Source organism: Diabrotica virgifera, chromosome 4, assembly GCF_917563875.1.
Source record: "Diabrotica virgifera virgifera chromosome 4, PGI_DIABVI_V3a".
Lineage (NCBI taxonomy): Eukaryota > Metazoa > Arthropoda > Insecta > Coleoptera > Chrysomelidae > Diabrotica > Diabrotica virgifera.
Window position 1 is genome coordinate 16,072,989 of NC_065446.1, and position 23,777 is coordinate 16,096,765.

At 32.8% G+C, this 23,777-nt stretch overlaps 1 protein-coding gene across 1 annotated transcript; it reads left to right on the top strand.

Annotated features, from left to right (window-relative positions):
* The first annotated feature begins 1,525 nt into the window (after positions 1 to 1,525).
* On the top strand, positions 1,526 to 10,997 carry LOC114339733 (histone H2A-like). The gene is made up of 2 exons (XM_050648968.1): positions 1,526 to 1,971; positions 10,951 to 10,997. The coding sequence occupies exons 1-2, from the start codon at positions 1,575 to 1,577 to the stop codon at positions 10,995 to 10,997; spliced, it is 444 nt and encodes a 147-aa protein (XP_050504925.1). The 5' UTR covers positions 1,526 to 1,574.
* Positions 10,998 to 23,777: the final 12,780 nt, after the last annotated feature.

Here is a 23,777-nt window from a genome sequence, read left to right on the forward strand (position 1 = left end):
CAGTGTATAAGTGAAATTATATGAGAAATCACACAGGGGATTACACAAAAAAGGGGATTTGCAAAATTAATATCAATCAATTAATATGATACATTTAGCTAATACATTCAGTAAATATCAATATAAAATACGTTCATAGTAGGGATGTATAGACTTGCTTGTAAGAATAACCGTATTTATTGTGGGAATGAAATGAATTAATTGTAAGAATAAACGGAACTAATTGTAGAAATAAACGAAATACGTTAAAAGAAATAACACTGTTATTGACACAACGAACAGTCTTCGTCGGTCAATTAACGACGTTGTTGTTTCAATGAATAGTGTTCGTTGTCTCAGTGAACAGTGTTCGTAATATTAATAAATGGATGTTGATCCATTCAATAAACGTAATATATTGGATCAACTAACGAACATAATGAATTGATAAACATCGCTTTTTTTGTTCCAATAAAACCAAGAATTTTGTTCTCGAATTAACATTTTTATTAATATTACGTACCTTTTTCGTTGAGTGCAGAGATGGTGATTCGGAGAATAGAGTGCTGTGGAAGACGAAAATGTCGGACATATAATGGGAAAAGGCTGAAGAAGAAGAAGAAGAAGAAGAAGAAGAAACATGAATGTAAAAAAAATTGAATAAGTGAAAATGACGTACCTACAAATTTTTCAAATGAACAATTTTTCTTTATTATTTCTATTTGTTTTTATAAAATATGCAGTTCTTTTAGATTTTTATTAATTAGAAACAAAAGTAAGCAAATGTATTTTTTTACATTTTCTTTATTCGTTAACTTAACACAAATAAAACTGCAAAGCAAAAATACATTAAATCCGTTAAGCATGAAATTAATTTAATATTAAACTACGGAGAAGAAATTCTCTTGCCCAGATCTGTCCAGAGCCTACGGTAAATGAAAAATTAATTAATTAATGTAGAGTTCTCTTTGAAAGTTTTAAACTTTATTCTAGCTGTCTGTATGCAAATGAAATATTGGCCAAGTTAAAATCAAACAAAAACTTTCAACGCTCTTTCTATTCATTAAAATTTTGTTTAATTTCAGAGTGTACATAATATCATTTCTTTATCTAAGATTTAAATTAATTACTGCATTTTTTAAAATGTAACGAAAGGTAACATTATGGTTACTGAGTTAGATGTCACCTGTAAGAAAGTTGGTTTAAACATAAATTTTGGAAAGAGACAATACATGATAAACCTGATATCAAGCGAAAATCAAAAAGCCGACTTCAACGAAATAGCAATGGTCCATAAATATAAATACTTAGGGCATAAAATCCAAATTGCCAGAGACAATTAAACGGCCGAACTACAAAGAAGAATCACCGTAACATGGGCCGCATAGGGAGCTCTATTAGATATCTTCAAGAACAACATGCCAAATTATTTGAAAAAGAAGACATTCAACCAATGTGTGCTTCCATTCATGACTTCCTGCGCCGAAACACTATCTTTAACCCAGGTTACAGCAAGCAAATTTAGAGCGGCCCAAAGAAGAAATCAGTATTCACTTGATCTTCAAGGTAGAACAACGCAAGTAGAAATCTAAAACATGTCTGGACGTGGTAAGGGAGGCAAAGTTAAGGGAAAAGCAAAGTCCCGATCAAATCGTGCTGGTTTACAATTTCCTGTAGGTCGTATTCATCGTTTATTGAGAAAAGGAAATTATGCCGAAAGAGTTGGTGCTGGAGCTCCTGTATACTTGGCAGCTGTTATGGAATATTTAGCTGCTGAAGTTTTGGAATTGGCAGGAAATGCAGCTAGAGATAACAAGAAGACCCGTATAATTCCTAGACATTTACAATTGGCCATAAGAAATGACGAGGAATTGAACAAATTACTGTCAGGAGTTACCATCGCCCAAGGTGGAGTATTGCCTAATATACTTTTACCTAAGAATACCGAAAAAAAGCTTCAAATATTAACAAGAGTAAAATCCTGTATAAAAGGTATATTTAAAATCCCTCAAAAGGGCCACATCAAAATCACAACATAACTAGTTTTCAACCGGTTTACCAGTCATCATCAGTGTTTACGTGCAATGTACATGCTAACCACCAAGGCATTGCTTAACAAAAATATATGGGTCAAAGCCCAGTAAAAGTTTTCCGTCAAGGGAACATTGGTTTAAAATGTTACATTCATCTAGGACAGAGGTTCTCAATCTGTGGTACATGTACCACTGGTGGTACATATCATTATTGGCGGTGGTACACAAAACACAGAAAAAATTAAAATAGTAGTACTTAGTAAGTATTGATAATACAATTTAAAAATATAGGTGGTACCAAAAATAATAAAAATAACTGTAGGTGGTACATCACTCAAAAAGGTTGAGAACTGCTGACCTAGGATGTTTAAATACTTGACTAATCTGCCCCAGGTAACATCTGAGATGTGGATTTGACCTGTTGACATGTTTAAAGTATGACGGCTTGTATAACTTGCCGCTGGATTGCGTCACAATGGGGATTTTAATGATCTTTGAAATTTCCCTTAGATGGGCTAGCTGATTTTTGATTCAGAGGTGTGCACGCTAGCGCTGTTGAGGAAGCCTGCAATGGTAGAAACAGCTGTCCAGCGATTGTGCATCCCTCTGAATCGAAAGCAAGCAAAACCATATTTTACTTTTTTATCTTTACCCAGATTTGAGTACTAGGAAGTCTCTTTCTGTCCTTTTCCTAGACAAATGAAAACAGAATGTGACTGTATATAGTAGAATCCCTTTTGTTTTCTATATTCGTCGTCTGCTGTCTTATAAATTGTAAAAGTCGCAGATTACGGATGTATCAACAAGAAAAGTTTCAGATTTAAATAACTATTTACGATTTTAATTTTTATTTTAATGGTGAATTCTGCATCTGAGACTTTTCAGTTTGTTTAAGAGATGTCGCTGGATTGCGTCCCAATGGGGATTTCAATGATCTTTGAAGTTGTAACGAATAAGCGAAAATATTACTCCAATCAACCAAGATAGCCATCGTCACACCCTTAGCTAAGTCACTCAGGTGTGTGTTCGTCTTGTCCTAACCTTAGGTATGAACTATGAAAATTGGAATGGAAGCAAACAAAACAATATTTTTAACTAATCATGTTTATTGTTCATAAAGATATAATAAATAAAATGACTTAGTAAATTGCATTAACAAATGTATTCAAATTCTTGCCAAAAACTAACAATTCTGGATTATACTTATGGCTTTTGGTAGCTGAGGGTATCTTCTTGATGTCGTATGGTACTGCTGTAGACTTCTTGTAGGTCTGGGCGGATCTTCGGCCCTAGGCCCCTGCAGGTAGAGATGCTGGTCATTGCAGTCTGGATGTCATGGTTGTCTTTCGTTGTTGTATAGCCCTATGAGTAGCATCACCGGTGATGTAGTTGGCTTGAGGCTCCCGAAGGGAGGAAAGTGGAGTTATTCCCAAAATCTATAAGATAAAGACACATATCAATCATCAAGAAGAAAACCAAATTGTACCTTTGCCAAATAGTATTCAGAAATAGTAAATGGCAAGGTTAAATTACATGGAATTTAGATGAGGAGAATAGTTAAAATTTTGATTACTAAACGTGCATATTAAGAGATGAAAAGAAATATAGAAACCAAACACATGGTTGAACATTTTTAAAGGTTAGATGAAAATATTAGAAAAAATGTTATAAGAAACTAGGTATGTATGAAATATAATGACTGTAAGAAATTATTTAAAAAAACTATATGTAACTCACCCCAAGAGGAAGATGATTTGTTGAAATAAAATGATTTATTTTTGAAGCTGCTCTGCCTTTTAAAACATTACCACCACTATTTTGGAGAATAAAATATGGGGGTTGTCACTGTCATAAAAATGACATGACAACGAACCTTGGACGAAATTTGAAATAACGAACATGGAACACAAGAGATGATACAATGTAAATAGGGTTGCCTATTATAGAACGGACGCCAACCGATTTTTAAAGGGGAAATGGGTAAACCAAATAGAAGAAGATAATTATTAATGAAATATTAAAGGAAATAAGATAAAATAATTATTTAAAAATAAAATATCAAAGGTGTGACGTTTGTAACGTCACACAGTCCTCTCACCCATCAGAAAAATTTTGACCACAAGTGAGGAATTTTTCTCAAAGAAAACAAGAATGTTACAAAGTTTCCCTTAAATAGATGAGCTAGCTGGTTTTCTATTTAGAGCTGTGCAGGCTATCCCTGTCGAGGAAGCCTGCGATGGCAGAAAGAGCTGTCCAGAGCTTGTTCATCCCTCTGAATTGAAAACAAGCAAAACCATCTTTTACTTTTTTTAAGCTTACATTTATCATAAGTCTCTCAAAAGCTCTTTGAGTTGTTCTAGGCCTATTGGGAAATTTATAACTAAGTGTCATGGTCTCCGTTCTTCTTCTTAACGTATCCTATCAAGTCCCCTTGACGTTGGCGATTAACATGGCGAAACTGTCTCTGTCTCGAGCTATTCTAAGTAGGTGTACTGCTTTCTTTATTCCTGTCCACTCCCGGATATTCTTCAACCAAGGGGCCTGCTTTCTACCAATTCCTCTGCGTCCTTCGATTTTACCCATCATAATAAGTTGAAGAATATTATACCGGTCTCCACTTACTACGTGTCCAAAATAGTCCATCTTTCTATATTTGATGTTATCAAGCAGCTCGCAGGTAGCATTTGCTCTCTTAAGGACTGCCACATTTGTCAGCATAGCCATCCATGATATTTTCAGTATACGTCTGTGCAGCCACATTTCAAAGGCCTCCAAACGGTTAATGGTGGATATTTTTAATGTCCATGCTTCGACACCATACAAGAGGACTGACCAAATGTAGCATTTAATCATGCGCTTTCGAAGTTGAAGTTGCAAGGTATCATTACGGAAGAATGACCTCATTTTTAAAAATGTCGTGCGCGCTATCTCGATTCTACATTTTATCTCTTTATCTGGATCTAGTTGTTCAGTAATATGGCAACCAGGATATTTAAAACTGGGTACTCTTTGAATTATATGACCATTAACATATAACCGTGAATCTTGATGGGCCAAACGGCTAAATACCATGTATTTTGTTTTTGACTAGTTTATATTTAGGCCAAACTCTCTTCCCACTGTGTCAATGGCATTTAAAAGGTGTTGTAATCCATTCATATCATCACTTAAAATAACTGTATCGTCTGCATATCCAATTGTATTTATCAGAATTCCATTAACTTTCACACCCCATTCCAAATTATGCAGCGCTTCCTTAAATATTCTATCTGAATATAAATTGAATAACAGTGGGGACAGTATACAACCCTGTCTGACACCTCTTATATGACAGTATACACCTCTTTGTATTTTGCATATTTCTGTTGATTTTCTATTTATGCAAGCTGTCGCTGTTTGACGCCAGTATAATTTTTAATGTTGTTCTGAAGCTATTTTCTTGTGGCATTTTTACAATTTGAACTATTTATAATGGGAAATAAGCCACAATATTATTAAAAAATAATTTTTATTAAATAAATAAATAAAAATCATTTTTTAATAATATTGTGGCTTATTTCCCATTATAAATATTTAAAAAAAGTATAATTTTTCTATGATTCGTACATCTTGACTATCAACTCCTTTATCCTTTAATATTTTAATTAATTTGTGATGTTGTACTCAATCAAAGGCCTTCTCATAGTCAATAAATACAGCAAAGACGACGTTCCTTTGATATTGGCATTTCTGCAATAACACATTTAGTGCAAAAGTGCGTCCCGGGTTCCCAGTCCATTTCTGAAGCCAAATTGTGTTTCATCCTGGTCTTCTTCACATTTATCTCTGATTCTACTGTGGATGATACGTAGAAAGATTTTCAAAGTGTGGCTCATAAGGCTTATCATTCTATAATCGCTACAGTTTTTCGGAAGTTGTTTTTCTGGTAAGGTTATGAATTAGGTCTTTAACCAATCTTCAGGGATATCACCAGTCGAATAAACATCATTGAAAAGTTTGACTAGTATTCCAATGTTTTCCTCATTTATGAGCTTTAACATTTCTGTAGGTATGTTGTCGGGACCAACGGCTTTCTTGTTTTTTGCCAATTTTATAGCATGTAGTATTTCTGATTTTAGTATTTCTGGTCCTTCACCTTCATCTAAAATCTCCAGTTCTTCGGGTCTATCATCATTATACAGTCCATTTATATAATTATACCAGGTAGTTCGAATTTCGTGTTCGTCTATTATCATTTTTCCCGACGAATCGGTCTCCATTCCATAACCTAATTAATACGGTGTTTACAAGTGGTCACCCATCAAAGTATTAACCGCGCCCGATACTGCTTGACTTCAGTGATCGGACGAGAACCGGTATATTCAATGTAAAACAAAATAATAAATAAATGAAACAAAATTGATTTTTAAATCTTGTCTACCATTTTCTTACGTCAAATTAAATTTTCGTCAATATTTACTAATAAATTATCAGCAAATATCTATCACCGTCGCATAATATGATTGAATTTACAAAAACACCAATATTTTTTTACGTTGTTTATTTGAACTCATACGTAACTTAAAAGATATACTAACTCAAAATGTCATTTTTATCTTGTTGGTGCGCGGGGACTTCAAACTGTCGCTTTTATTAAAAATTTACGCTCAATGCACAATAAAACTGTTCAAAACCAAAATTTTATTGTTATTTATTTATGTAAGTACAAATTAGTACAATTAAACAAACAGTAGTTGTTATAAATATTAATTTGACGGTTGAAAGTCATCATTTTTATAATTTTTAAAACATTCATTGTCATTAATGTCACTGAATGTATTTTTTCGTAGCAACGAAGGGCATCTGACGTAATATACTTGACGACGGGAAATTATCAAAAATTATCGGGGATAATATCACAAGAGAGTGAGAATAAATTGAAAATAATGCGACAGTTTTTCGAAAATTTTTTGTCTGGCAATATAAACGAGAGCCCGCAGGGCTCGAGTGGCTATTGCCCAATGACAACAAATTTGAGTAAAAATGAAGCATTATTTTCTTATTTATTCTTACTGTCTTGTGATATTCGTAAGATGATTTTTTAATAAGTATATTATGTATATTTTCTTAAATGTGACAGTTGTCAAAACTAGGAAACTGGTTGCCATTAAACAGAAACAATCTACTTAAAAAAATTCTATCCGTAATTTTCTACAGTAGATAGTTTTCAGTAAAATTTTAATTTGATTGGACAGAATTAAACACGTGATCAAATATCTTACTATACGATTGGAAAATAAAATCATTAAAAAATTATCGATTTAATTTAGATTTCTGTAGCTTTCTATTGGTCAGAATCTCCTATGAATGAAATAATCGCGCTAATTTCATTAAAACATTAACACAATAAGATAAATTTGAAATAAATTAGTAAATAATATCTAAATATTAGTTTATTGCATGAATTATAATATATTATATTGCCATATTACAAGGTATTTTACTTTCCGTACGCCGTGCGGGAAAATTTACTTTCAAGAACTCCGTGCGGGAAAGTGCAACTTTCGGAAACGAAATGCGTGCGTGAAAGTGGCTCTTTTAGCACGGACGGAGAAAAATAAATTTTAAATCTAAAAATGATGTTATATTTTATCGTAACCTAATGTTTAAAATTCAAAAAACGTAACATGTTATGTATGCATAGGAGAAGCAGAAACAGTGAATCGTTTACTCGAAATTCTAGATATCTGTGGTTAGCTTTAGAAGTTGGCAAAACTCGTTATTTCGACAGTTCCTCGGCTCTGGCATTTCGTCATGGCGGAAGCGGCACACATTACCGCCTCCGGAGAAGATTCCCTAAGGAATGACTTCCGGTTTTTAGTTAGCGGGCGGGCCACCTGCCCATTCATATCACCGTCGGTTTTGGCGTTTCTCCTTTTATTTAACGCAGATCTTTTGTTTTCTTCCTATTCGCAAAAACGTAGCTTGTTCGGTAGCAACATAAAGTGGGGTAGCACGCATTGTCTTAGACAATGCTTTAAAGTAAACTTTCAAAAAACGCAAAGCTTTAGCAGTTTACCGGCTTAAAAGTAATCGTACATTTCCATTTTATGTAAATGGCATTTTTAATTTTTATAGAAATATTTCCATTAAAAAGTAAAGAGTAAAAGAAGGAGATGCCACAAAAAATAGATGGTCAATAATAATAATGAAATGACAAGAAAAATAGGTAAAATACCAAAAAGTGCTCTTTTTTAGCTAAGTATCTATACGTCCAACACTGCTCTGGTCATTGACACATATACAGTGTGTAAAAGCCACATGGAATAAACTCATTATTTCCTAAGCCGGCGACTTCGCCAGAAATTACAGAAAAATTGTCAATTTTACGGGTATGTAGGGGAGTTCAAGCGGGGATTTTTGCAGTTACTCGAGCGCGTCAGATTATCATATAGAGAATAACCTGGTACCCTGCAGATGTGTCTCTACCATATATTGGCTTTTAGCACAGGGAAGCTCGTTAAGGGGGTCCGAAAAAAAAATCTACCTTTAAAAATACTCGAAATTGTCAAATTAAGATAAGGTAAGTTAAGTATATGCAAAAGAGTGTATATTTCTAAAATCTGACGATTTGAGCGGGGCGTTAGGAAATGGGTGAGTCAAAAAGTTTCACAAAAAAAGCACATATTTCGCGAAATGAACGTCAGATCGAAAAAGTAAAAAATGCGTCTTCTAACAATAAAACGCTGAAAACGTTTGTTTTCTATACTTCCACAAAATTTATTACAACTATGTGACTACAGTTGTTTCGGCAGAGTGCCTTTCTCAAGTGATTTAATTTACAATGGTTTGCCTATTTAAAGTCTTTAACTGAAGAGGTTGAGGAGTGGAGAACTGTTTGTCTCGAGTTGGTCATTCAAAATTATATCTGTAATTTTCAATTTATTAATTTCCATAGATTCTAATAAAGATAGTTTAAGACCTTCATTTTGAATATGCAAAATTTGAAATTGTTCATTAAAAGAATGATTATGATCTAGAAGGTGAAGTGCGTATGCAAAAGTGTCTGTTTTTCTATTGTTGAAAGCCCTTTTGTGTTCTGCTATCCGTTTGCCAAAAGTTCTGCCAGTTTGACCGATGTAAGTTTCCGGACACTTATCACAAGTTAGTTTGTAAACACCACTCTGTAGTTGTTTTCTCTTTCGGCTCTTATTGTTCTTAATATATTTGCTTAAGTTGTTGTTAGTTCTGAAAGCTGGTATTATTCCTTTCTTTTTTACGTAACTTGCTATTTTTGTTGTTATCTTGCCAGTATATCTGATAGAGCAGAAAGTACTGGGTTCTTTCTATGGTGGTGGATAGACTAATTTTAGGGCTTTCTTATGGAGTTTTTCGTTTAAAATTTTGTTATTTGTTTTTTCGTTATAGCCATTGTATACTGCTATTTGTTTAATGATGTTCAGTTCTATCTCGAAGTTACTTTTTGACATGGGAATTTCTGTCAGTCTATGTATCATGCTACGGTAGGCTGCTAGTTTGTGTTGTGTTCACTCTCCCCACTCCTCAACCTCTTCAGTTAAAGCAAACCATTGTAAACTAAATCACTTGAGAAAGGCACTCTGCCGAAACAGCTGTAGTCACATAGTTGTAATAAATTTTGTGGAAGTATAGAAAACAAACGTTTTGAGCGTTTTATTGTTAGATAAAATTAACTTCCATCAAGTAACGGTCGAATCCATCAATTAAATACCTCTTCAATATTTTTCAAATATCTATCGAATGGTACTAAACATGACCACCCACGGAGAGGAGTGGGGGGTAAATTTAAAATTTTAAATACAAATCCCGCGATATTTCGCAAAATAAACATCAGATGGAAAAACTGCAAAATACACTTTCAAGGGTTTTTGAAAAATCTATCGAATGGTACCAAACGCGACCCACCACGGAGGTGCGGTGGGGGGTTACTTTAAAATCTTAAATGGGACCCCCAAATTTTATTGCAGATTTGGATTCTTTACGTAAAAATAAGCAACTTTTATTCGAGACAAACTTTCGAATTAAAAAAACGATTGTTGGAAATGAAAAATGAAATTAAAAAATTGAAAAAGTCCCCACTAAAATGCTGTTTTTTTCTACTAAAATTAGACTTAAGACCTATACACATGTTATGCAAAAAAGATGATACATTTTATTTTGTTATCTAGAAAATATCTTTAGTTGAATTTGAAAAACGGTCAACTACACCCCATTTTAGGGTACCTACAATAGATGGAGAGTTTATTACCAAATTCAAATTTGGCTAGGAGATAATACTCACAGTTCCATTGATTGGGGATGGGATATGCTAAGGGATATTTTCAACCCTTAAAAATAAATAAATCACCTGCGCCGATTAGAAATATATTTTTGGAACTGCAAAAAGGGGGGCAGCGCTTCATATACCTGCAGAAAAATCGGGTTTTTTGTAATACTACATGTGGAGGATGTGTACGTGTTAAATGCCAAAACAGTGATCCAAACTTTGACAAAAATGAGGAAGGAACGAACTACAGCTACGACAGTGATGTAGATTAGATTAAGTAGTGACATGGCAGTTTTTCTTTAAATGTCCAATTTTTTTAAATAAGTTTCTAGGGGTACATATTTTGTATAAATGTTATTTTATTTTTTTTTCCGCAAAGATCATTTCTTTCTCTACTTGTGTATTTTTCATCATTAGAAGAAGTTTTAAGAGATGCAAAATATCCCAAAAACTATCAATGGCATTTAAGTAAAGAGATAGATAAATCGTATGTCCAAAGGTATTTTTAATTTTTTTATTTTAAAAAGATATGAGTTGTTTTAAGGGTTGAAAAATGAAACAAAGAAATAACATTGACCAAAAATGCCGATATAAAATTGTTTTAAATTATATATTAAATGAATTAAACATATTAATAAATCACTTTTTTTACAGGTTTTATTATCAATTTTGATAGTGGTGTAGTGGTTTATAAGGGTTAATTTATTTACCCAACCAACCATAATGTCTTATAATATAAAAAGACCTTTATCTTCATAAAACGCTATTAAAGCCTAAAAAGTACTTTGATTTACGTTACAACTTGTTTTATTCAATTTTGTCAATAAGGTGTAGTTTTCTCCCCTAAAAAATAATAAGCGCACATCGGCATAGGTTAGCCTTTGAACTAGGGGTAAGTAGGGGCTATTTCCAAAATTTCATTAAAATCCATGCCGTAGGATAGAATTCGGAGGTAATATCCTATTTTTCCATATCATTGACTGGCGTACATACAGGGTGCGCCAAACCTCTGGTCTTCTTTGATTACGGCTAAACTATGAGATATGCAAAAAAATGTTTATAACAAAACTAATGTGTATCAAGGAGGTCTATAATTTAAAATTATTTTCAATTATACAGGGTGAGTCAGAACGACGGTATGAACCAAAGTTGTATTTTTTTAAATGGAACACCCTGTATATTAAATCATTTTTGAATATATTATTTAAAAATATGAAAAATTTGTATAAGGTCTTATAGGCCTAAAGTTAATAATTTTCGAAATATTTACATTTTTATTGAGAAAAATGGTAATATTTATAGGGTTGTGGATTATGTTTCCAAGGAAAAAAAAATTTAGGTGATAGGTCAAAGTTTTTAAAATATAGTGTTATTTTTAAATAATTTAATATTTTTTACTTTTAGCCATAAAATATACAGTGTGATCACTATTTGCAAATACAAAATTTTCTCATTTTTTTTTAAATGGGACATCCTGTATATTAGTTTTGCGTTTTGTAGTAAATATTACATCCTTTCTTTTGGTATAAGGTTGTATGTACCTAGCATGTTTCGTTTTGTAGATATTTTAAAAAAACTATAGATTTTACGTTTTTGCGGATTTTTTATTTAAAAATTTTTTTGCAAAAAAAAATAATTATAATCTGGTTTTAGAAACATACACTAAAATATAAAATATGCAAATAAAAACGTAATTAAAGATTAAAATAAATCGTATGCTAGTACAATTCAATTGAATTTAATACCTTTAAATTATTTTACAAAAAATATTTTACCATATTAATGAATGCATAAATTAGTTACTAAATTAAATAAACAACCAAATTTTAAATCAACTGTAGTAATTTTTCTACTACAGCAACTTTCCTGTACCAAATGAATTGTTAGTTAAATTGTATTTAGTTAAACTTTTAATTTACCTTTTAAATTTACTTACATACATCTTGAGAATATAAAAATTATTATAAAGTATGCTTTGAAACAAATGACTGTTAAATGTATCAGCCAAATTATTTATTAATATAAATAGTATTTACTGGTGTCACAAAAGCTGGTAATACTTTTGTAGTTGAAATTTTTGTAACAATTTTTTATATTTTAAATTTTAATTTTTTAACAGAAAAATTTTTGGATATGACATTTGTTTTGGGCGAAACCATTAGAAATTATTAACAGCTTTTGTGACACGAGTAGGTACATAGATACTTTTACTTCTTAATATACTTCCATAACGTTCACGTTCATTTGTTTCAAAGCATACTTTATACGTTCTCAAGGTGTAGGTAAATTAAAAAGTTATTAACTGATCTTACTCGTAAATACAATATAACTAACAATTAATTTGGTACAGGAAAGTTGCTGCGGTAGAAGAATTACTACGATTGATTTAAAATTTGGTTGTTTATTTAATTTAGTAACTAATTTATGTATTCATTAATATGGTAAAATATTTTTTGTAAAATAATTTAAAGTTATTAAATTCAATTGAATTGTACTAGCATGCGATTTATTTTAATCTTTAATTACGTTTCTATTTTCATATTTTATATTTTAGTGTATGTTTCTAAAACCAGATTATAATTACTTTTTTTGCAAAAAAAATTTTAAATAAAAAATCCGCAAAAACATAATATCTATAGTTTTTTTAAAATATCTACAAAACGAAACATGCTAGGTACATACAACTCTATACCAAAAGAAAGGTTGTAATATTTACTACAAAACGCAAAACTAATATACAGGGTGTCCCATTTAAAAAAAATGAGAAAATTTTGTATTTGCAAATAGTGATCACACTGTATATTTTATGGCTAAAAGTAAAAAATATTAAATTATTTAAAAATAACACTATATTTTAAAAACTTTGACCTATCACCTAAATTTTTATTTCCTTCGAAACATAATCCACAACCCTATAAATATTACCATTTTTCTCAATAAAAATGTAAATATTTCGAAAATTATTAACTTTAGGCCTATAAGACCTTATACAAATTTTTCATATTTTTAAATAATATATTCAAAAATGATTTAATATACAGGGTGTTCCATTTAAAAAAATAAAACTTTGGTTCATACCGTCGTTCGGACTCACCCTGTATAATTGAAAATAATTTTAAATTATAGACCTCTTTGATACACATTAGTTTTGTTATAGACATTTTTCTGTATATCTCATAGTTTAGCCGTAATCAAAAAAGACCAGAGGTTTGGCGCACCCTGTATATGAAACAGCTTTTATTTATACCAGCCTGTATAAAGTAATTTTCATTTTGGTATTTAAATTTGCAAATGTCCTGTATAATATTGAAATGTGTTTTGAATATTTAGTTTCTAATTAGTATATGCGAATAAAAGCTTTTTTGTGTACATTTTTTATTAAATATTATATTTGTAGCTTTTTATGTAATTATTCATTTATTAGTTTTACATTTTCAGTATAGCGGCTAGATTCCGCTATTTGTTTGATATTAAATTATTTTGGGAATCAATTTGTTCACTGTAATTGCTGTTTTTGTATCAACTAAACCATAGTTACGTGTTAATTTATGTTGTAAAAATTATTATCAATTTTACACAATATATTATTGTATTAATATTAATCAAAATTTTAATTAAAGTTATTTTGTGCAATTAAAATTTTATGGAAATTTGGAAACATATTGGTTCAATGTATTTCGAAATTAAATTAATTTGATATTTTTGATATATACAGGGTGACTCACGTACAACATACGTTGAAGTTATCTCTGAAAATGGTTATTGATCTTCTCACTGGTCATTGCCCTCTGAGATATCATCTCAAAAAAATGGGCAAATCAAATAGTGAGAACTGTCGTTTCTATGACAACGAAAAAAGAAACGATAGAACATATAGCACTGTTCTTCAAACATAGAAAATTCCTGGAAGGGGTCAGTCAAAGGGTCACCTAGGAGGTTAATCCACTTCATCAGATGTATTGGTATCCTAAAGTTTAAATAGATTAAGGTCTGCACAAAAGATTTCTATAGGTCGAAGTGTTGAGAGGCTGCATGGCCTTAAGAGGAAACAGTAGCGATCAACAGGTAGCAAAAACGCGTTCCAAGATTGCGGCTGTAATTTTGAATATTTTTTCGAGATATTTGGCACACTTATTCGTAATATAATAAAGAATGGCGGTACAGAGCCCAATTCGAAAAATATATTAATATGTGGAAATTACTCTGTAATTAAATACAATATTAAAAAAACGAGCCTGTACCGCCATTAAGAAGAACAAAAAAATACACTTTCTTCAAATAAACTTTTTTATCCGATGCCTAGATTTTGTGTCATTTTGGAACTACTAATATTTTTTATTTCATTACTCCACTACTTCATTCAAACTCCACAAGACGAGGTAAACAGTAGGTACCCTGGGCACCAGGCACTCCAAAAATCACTTACGATGTCATATTCGTCGTTAGCGGCCCCAAAAACCCTCCGAGTAATGATTTTTGATTAAGTTTTAATGAAATTGCCGAAAACTTCACAAGACGAGGTAAACAGTAGGTACCCTGGGCACCAGGTACTCCGGAGATCACTTTTGACGTCATATTCGTTTTCAGCGACTCCAAAAACCCCGAGTAACAAAATTTAACTTATTTCCGCCGATAATTGACGAGTTCTGAATTTTTTTTTGTCTGTTTGAGATGCACTTTAAGAAAGCAGTTTTTCAATATTATATCATGGCTCCGGGTCACAAAGTTTCCTGGCGCATTCACGAATCGAATGCAAAAAGAATTATTAAGATCCGTCTTGTCCTTTTTTTTCGGAGGTAAGGCCGATTTTAGTGCTTTATTGCTTTGTCTAAAAATGATTATCTCTTCTTCTTCTTCAAGTGCCGTCTCCTAATCGGAGGTTGGATATCATCATCACTATCTTTACTCTATCCACCGCTGCTCTAAAGAGTTCTATAGAACTGCATCTAAACCAGTCCCTTAAATTCTTTAACCATGACACTCTCCTTCTTCCTATACTCCTTCCGCCTCTTATCTTTCCCTGTATTATCAGTCTTAGCATTTCATATCGCGGTCCCCTCATTACGTGTCCCAGATATTGTAACTTTCTTATTTTTATTATGTTTATTATTTCGCATTCTTTACCCATTTCTCGCAGTACTTCCGTGTTCGTTTTCCTCTGTGTCCATGCTATTCTAAGCATTCTTCTGTAACACCACATTTCAAATGACTGTAGCTTATTTATGTGTTCTTGCTTTAATGTCCAGCTTTCAAGTCCATATTGTAGTATCGAGAACACGTAGCACCTCAAAGCTCTTGCTCTCAGTTCTAAGTTAAGGTCTTTGTTGCAGAGAACTGTTTTCATTTTTACAAACGCATTTCTTGCTATTTCTATCCTGGTCCTTATTTCTGTTGTTTGATCATTTTTGTCTGAAATCCAGGTTCCTAGGTATTTGTATTTATCAACCCTTTCTGTCGGCACATTTCCCAAATGTATGCTTGTTTGTATGTTTGTTTTCTTAGTTATTATCATATATTTGGTCTTTTTTATATTCATTTTTAGTCCATATTCTTTACAGAAATTGTTTGTTTTGTTCAGTAGTAGTTGGAGTTGTTCAGCAGAGCTTGCTATAATCACGGTGTCATCTGCATATCTTATGTTGTTAATAGATCTTCCGTTAATTATTATTCCTTCACTTTGAGATAGCAATGCTTCTTCAAAAATGGCTTCACTATATGCATTAAAGAGTAATGAAGACATAATACATCCCTGCCGAACTCCTCTCCTGATTTCAATTTCTGGACTGGGTTCGTTATCTATTACAATTTGTGCTCTTTGATTCCAGTAAAGGTTTGTTATTATTCGTAAGTCCCTTTTGTCTATGTTTTTTGTCTTTAGAACTTGGACTAATTTTTTTTTTTATTTTCTTGGACTAATTTTTCTCTATTAATTATCTCTAATAATATAAATTTGGATAATATTTTTAAATTTATCACACCTAATTTATATCAAATTATGTATAATTTTTAACTTTAATTATAATGTATGTTGTTCCGCCATTAATTGCTTGAATAACTTACCATATATTATGCTAAATATTTGTAATTAGAGGTAAATATATGTGTGAACAAAAGCTTAAATTTCGGAGCTTAAATCGATGTTCCAAAATGGAACTGCAGCACGTTCAATTTATCGTATTGAGGTCTAGTTTAGGCACAATGTGCCCTTAAGTGTACTATTTCAACTTCGTCATATATACGTAAATGAAACAAACAAAACAATTCGATACGGTCTCAATTATGGTTCTGATAAGAGAGATAGGATCGTTATTGTTTTGTGCGACAACGACACAGAACGGTCTACGATAAGTAATGACGTCGACCCAGATTCGGGCAGAATGGACTTTAATTTGGATTACGCTCCGGGACACGCGGAGGGTCGTTATTATTAAGCGAAGAGAGAGTGAGTGGCTGCGTGGTCTCCTCTCTAGTGATGGGAGAAACGAAAATAGATCTGTCTGAAACTTAAAATACCAAAAACCAGTGACTTTATTTAAATTCAGATTCAGATATTTGTTATATCTCCAATTTATTCAAATATTCAAAGATCAATGCATTGAAATATAAAACCAGAGTAAAGGACCACTCAGAAACCTTATGGGAAATGGCTCTCTGTCAAATTCTCTGAAACTTTGGGTTCTGGTAGTCCTTGTAGTGTAGAACAAAAGAGTCAATGTGCGCGTAGCTCCAAAAAAATCATGGTTTTAAGATATAAGCCTCTGAAGTTTAGGTACAGTAAGGACGTTTGAGTTGGAATAAATTCGTTTTCTCGAGAATGGGAGACTCTGGAGATAAACTACGAATCAAGTCGACTTTATTTTAAAATTAAAATTTTTTGGCATATACCGATTGAGCAATTTCTCATGGTCGGTATGGGCCTTTAATGAGAGCGACAAAGAGACATGTATTTATTATACATTTAAAACGGTCTAGAAGATATACTCTGTAATTATATACAATATTAAAAAAACGAGCCTGTACCGCCATTAAGAAGAACAAAAAAATACACTTTCTTCAAATAAATTTTTTATCCGATACCTAGATTCTGTGTCATTTTGGAACTACTAAAATTTTTTATTTCATTAGTAGTTCCAAAATGACACAAAATCTAGGCATCGGATAAAAAAGTTTATTATTTGAAGAAAGTGAATTTTTTTTATTCTTCTTAATGGCGGTACATGCTCGTTTTTTTAATATTGTATTTAATTACAGAGTAATTTCCACATATTAAAATATTTTTCAAATTGGGCTCTGTACCGCCATTCTTTATTATATTACGAATACGTGTGCCAAATAACTCGAAAAAATATTCAAAATTACAGCCGCAATCTTGGAGCGCGTTTTCGCTACCTGTTGATCGCTACTGTTTCCTCTTAATATCTCCGCCATTTTCAACTTTTCGACAAAAATGATAAGAACTAAAATTGTTGGAGACGCCATTTCCTACAATTTCTTTTACACAATTTTTTTATGCGATCAATAATCGCCGAGTTAAGGGGGAAATAGTGGAAACGGGTAGGAAGCATAATTATTGAATTGTCTCATTTATTATTAACTTTACGACATAATTGTACATAAACAAAAATAAAGAGAATTATATTTTATACAATTTTTGAAACTTCCAATGAAACACCAACCAAACTAAGTATATAAAAGACATAAAAAATAACTTATATGCATTAAGCTCACTTAGTTTTATTAACCAGCGGGTTTGATTGGTTGAATTTTTTAAATTTTGGGCCCTGTTGGGGGAAATCCCCCCCGTAGACCCGTCACTGGTTCTCTCGAAAAATTGTAGTAAATCTTAATTCAATTTCAGTCCTTACACCTTTAGTCGAAAAGTTGAAAATTGCGAAGAAATTGAACAAAAACAATTGCTATAAAATCAATCAGGTTTACGCTCACGCCTTTACCGCATACGTACTACCTTAAATATTGATTTCATCAAAAAAATTAAACAGATTAAAATTGTACAAAATTTAATTCTCTTCACTTTTGTATAGGCTCAACTTTTTTGTAAAACCAATAATAAACGAGATAATTCAATAAATCAATAATTATGGTTTAACTGTCACTATTTTTTCCCACAACTCGGAAAATATCGACCGAACGAAAAAAATTATAAGAACCAAAATTATAAAAAATCGCATTTTCAACAATTTCAGTTTCTACATTTTTTGTCGAAAAGTTGAAAATGGCGGAGATATTGAACAAAAACCGTTGTCGTTTAAAATCAAGATGGCGGCTAACGCAACGGTCAAATTCATTCGAGATTTTAAATTTATACTACTATTGACCCTCCCTAAAGATTAGAAAAATAAAATTTGGGGCAACTCGTAATGCAAGGTAAAATGCTATCCCGACTGTGCTATATATCTTAAAACCATGATTTTTTGGAGCTACTCATCCATCGAGTCTTTTGTTCTACACATCAAGGACTACCAGTACAGAAAGTTTCAGAGCATTTGACAGAGAGCCATGTCCAATAAGATTTCTGCGAGGTCCTTTCGTGCTGGCAGATCTTGATTTTATAATATATATTTGGACTAAATTAAAAAAACAAGAGCAATCAGAGCTTTTCTCCTCTCTTCACTGACAGCACTACAGCAAGAATAATCAGCAAGACTGATTATTCTTCTTCGATTCTCTTTTTAAATACACTCTCAGCTGTCCTACTTTTATTCCTCGGAGTAGAAGTGGAAATTAGTGGGGTTGCGCTGGTAGTTAAACGCGTACGGTTATCTGCTATTGATCAATTTAACGCCAGGCTGAAGGCATATTGTTACACCACCTTCTCTTTGGAAAAAAGGAACAATCCTCCTTTTTTGTGTGTCTCGTCTACAGCCGTGTGATGCCATCTACCCTTCGCGGTGTATTAATCATGATCCTCCTTCCGTTGTTACATGTAATCCGTTACCTTCTGGTCCCCTTCTCAACTAGGTGTTTTGGGATGATCTCTACCAGGTCGGAGTATTTTTCGGGTTGAGGCTCTCCTGGAGTGGATACGGATTGAGCTTCGGATCTTGTTGGTGTATCCGGGGATACCGGGGATGATCCTAGGGCACTCCGCTTCCTCGAAGGGGATGGTGGCATACCGAGTAGTTCATGGAACCTTTTAAAGATTTATTCCGCGTCTTTTCATGGTGTCACGGGCAGCCTGGGTCTCTTTGGCGTTCGCAGAAGGGTCATCTGTTCGGGTATTTCTAGGATGTCTTCAGAGGTTGATGTGGACGAACTGAATTCTGCTTGCTAGTGTTGCCGCTTAAATACCGTGTAACGTTACAAATGTCACAACTTTGATATTTTATTTTTAAATAATTATTTTACTTTATTTTCTTTAATATTTCATTAACAATAATTTTCTTCTATTTGCTTTACCAGTTTTCTTCGTTAAAAACTCGTTGGCGCCCTCTTTTATTATCCTTTATTTCCTATCTCTATTTTCATCTAAAATCTAAATCATCATACCAAACTTACTTCATTTCATATATTCTTACTCTGTAGATATCTGTCTTTCAATACGGAATATGGTTGCCCATCTACTCATACTTTGCGCTGTCATATCAATGAGAGTGTCAATTAGTAATGGAGGGGCAAAATTAATTTATTTAAAAAAATGAGCCCATAAGGCGCCATTTATTTCATCAGACCATATTCTCTTGGGGTAAGAATACATATTATCATATTTTAATTACATTTCTACATCTAACAGCTTTTTATAATCATTTTTACGTATCTAACCTAACCTCCAATGTCAAAGCATATGTTCTGATATTATTTCAGTTTTAAATACCTATTTATTTCTAATTTTCATATATGCACGTGTAAATCAAATTATTTAACTAGTCCCGTCAGTATTAATTTTATTTTATTCCTTTGCCAATAACTACTTTTTACGATTATTTGGCAAAGGCTCGTTTTTGGTTTTTTTTATGTTTGACATGTGTTTTTACTCTTATAGTTTTTGGGATAAAGATCATTGTCCTCCCTCTGGGAGTTTCAAGAATCCTTAATCGCCGGCGATACAAGAACGAAGGACATGTTATGCAGACTGCAACCACTTCATCTGGACTGCAACAACCAACACCTGTAGGCCTGGTGGCCCTGAACACCTACAACCCCAGAGCCCGTTGTAGAACCAACAGCAGTACCTGTCGACATCAAGAAGTTACCATCGAACCAGATACCAAAAGCCATAAGTATAATCCAGAAATTGTAAGTTTTTGGCAAGAGTTTGATTATATTTGTTAATCCATTTAATAAGTCATATTTTTATTATACCTTTTTGATCAATAAACATAATTAGTTATAAATACTATTTTGTTTGCTTTCATTCTAAACTTTCAGAGTTCATATCTAAGATTAGGATAAGACGAACACACACAATATTATTCTAATCAGCTGGGGTAGTCTATCGCCTTTTCTTGTCGTTTTCGTTTTAACCGTTTGATTTTGGCGGAGATTGGATTTTTGTAGAGATTTCTCGCCCCTTCCACGGATTTAAATCTTTTACATGCGCCGTCATAACTACTATCTACTAATTTCAGTTTTATTATTACTGGTGATATCACAGATGTCACTATGTATAGTCCTGGGTACTTTGGCGCTAGTTTGCTGGTGAAAGCTGCACTAGCCGATGATATATGGTGTTCCATTTTCATGACCCGATCTCTTGGATGTGGCCGCAAGTCTCTTCGTCTTAGATCGAAATGTTTCTTTTGGTCCCTGAAAGAGTGTTCCATGTGTACTTTCTCCAATTCTCTTAACGCTTCTAACTTGTTTAACTTTTCTGCGTACCCCTGCATACCTTGGCTCCAGGTCGGATATGGCAGCTACCGTCTTCTGCGGTTAGAGTTCTGGCGGAACGCTTCTTCATTACAGAGCACTTCTACCTAGACAGAGTTCCGATTAATTCCATCGCATAACTGCCGCTGGTCGGCCACCTGCTGGCAGCCGCTGCTTGAGTTCCTTTCAATTTAGTACCTTGACTGGAACTACCTTCATGATTCTCGATTCTCCTCTTAAATACACTCTCGGTAGCCATCAATCCTTGGTTCCATCGGAGAGGTGGCACGTAGTGGGGTTGCGTTGGTATCGAAGCGCATACGGTTCCCTGGTGTTGATCTGCTTAACGCCAGGCTCAAGGCATATCGTTACAATGCTATAGAAAAAATTGATATTAAAGTAGATAACCATCACAAATCCATTTCTTATTACAAAAGGCTTAAGAAGGGGATTAAAATCAAACATGGACTCAGGCAAGTTGACCCGATGTCAAACACGTTGTTTAATCTTGTTCTTGAAGTAATAATGAGGAATTGCAGCACAAAAATGAAAGAAATCATATTTAAAAATGAACATCAATGTATTGCTTTTGCGGATGATCTAACAATATTAGCAAAATCAAAGAAAGAATTGAGAAGAATTGTGACAAAGATAGAAAATGAAGCAAATAGATTTGGTCTAAAGATAAATGAAAAGAAAATTAAATACATGATAATGGGGGATACACAGCCAGACAATGAAAAATTTATAAAAATACAAGGGGAGAAAGATTACATATACAGTTTTGACAGACTGGAAGTGAAGTTTCCACTGAAAGTGGAAGTGAAGACACTTACCTTGGTGTAAAAGTAAAGGGAAATGGACATGAAGATAAACAAATAGAATCCAGAATTACAAAAGGCAACTAGAAATACGGAATGCTGAGATCCCTAATGAAATCTAAGTTTGTTTTAAGAAAAACAAATGAAAGAATTTACAAGACAGTGATTAGAACTACGGTTGTATGTATATGGAGCTGAATTATGAGTTATAAGAAAGGAAGATGAATAAAGATTAGAAAGATGGGAGAGAAAAATTCTCCGATCAATTTACGTAGGCATAAAAACACAAATGGGATGGAGAAGAAGGACAAATAAAGAGTTGGAAGAGCTGTATACGGAACCAAAAGTCACCGCAATAATAAAGGCGCATAGAATAAGATGGCTGGGACATGTGCAAAGATTGGAAAACCATAGAATGACCAGGATGATATTGAACATGAAACCAGTAGGAAAAAAAGGAAAGGAACATCCCGTAAAAGATGCTTTGACAGCGTCCAAGCAAATTTACGTAAACTAAAAATAGATAACTGGAGAAACAAAGTATTAGACAGAAGAAAATGGAGAGGAGTGGTAAGAAGAGCGCAAGAGGAATTGTAACAGAAGAATGTGCCATGAATTTTAAAATGAGAGCTATATGTTATTGTGTATCAATTTATCAATCAAAGATAGAATAAAAATTATATTTTTTTATATAACGCGAGCACATAAATTTGATACACCCTGTATATTGATTTGTAAATATTTATTAGAAGTTAGTTTGCATGTAAGTGGATTTCTCCTTTAATGAGTTTTTCGATGAAGAACTAAAGACTTTTGTGAATAATTAAAGTGAAAGGAAGATTTATTTAGGATTATAATGTAAAAAGATTGTTTATTACGGGAAAGGTAAAATCTACAGGGAGAGGTAATTATTAGTTTCTAGAAAAATAGTTTAAAAGAAAGTTTGGAATTTTAATCTCTTTTTGTTTAACCCCGAGTAAATGCTGTATAATTCCCCGAAAATAATTATGATGGTAGGAATATTTTTGAAAGAATGACTGCTTGTTTTCTAATGAAAAGAGAGGAAGGTGGAGAGATAAATGTTTCTGATTGGCTAGGAAATTTGGAATGGGGAAAGAGAAGCTTGAAAGTTCAGACAGTTAGAAAAAGGAAAAATTATTATGTGATTGGCATCGCTGAAGAGCAGTAAACGTTTTCGTGGATAGTTAGAAAGCAAGTACCAGTGGTTGTTTGATAGTGGAGGATATAGCTGAAAAGTGGAACGAGAGACAGATCAAATTGAGACGAAATACCTCTTTGATTCTCTATTATTGTGAGAAGGAGAGGAGATAATTTTGGAGAATTGGTGCTGGTGTGCTGCTAGATTGAAACTTAAGAACGGAGAGGGCTTTGATGGGTAGCCTAACATAGTCAACAAGGGAGAGCTGTTTTGGGTCAAGAGAAGACGTCAGAGTAAGTGAAGCAAAAGGTCAGTCAATTTATGTGAAAGATATTTTTATGTTCGGAAACTAAAATTTTGAGTAAAAGTATATGAATTAAGATTCCAATATTTCAAAACTTAAATAGGAAGTATAAGTAATTTTGCGAATACCTAAATTCGTTTGTTTAGCTTGCCTTGTCAAAGTCATCGGGAACAAACCGATAAATTGTTATTTGAACTAGAATAAATTTAAGTGGTAAAAATTTTATTCGGACAGCTGTGTCCACAGGTTTTAATTTGATCATTTTTTAGAGTATTGATTTTGATAATAAAAGACAATTCTGTATGCTTATTTTATATTTCTATTTAATTCCTTTTCCTAATATTTTTTCCCGATTAGAACCAACTAAGGGATA

What these genes read in the sequence shown, in the direction of transcription:
- LOC114339733 (XM_050648968.1), top strand. Translation starts at nt 1,575, where the DNA reads ATGTCTGGACGTGGTAAGGGAGGCAAAGTTAAGGGAAAAGCAAAGTCC. An exon ending in AGTAAAATCCTGTATAAAAG is followed by an intron (nt 1,972 to 10,950) that starts GTATATTTAAAA and finishes CTTTTTTTACAG; the next exon opens with GTTTTATTATCAATTTTGAT.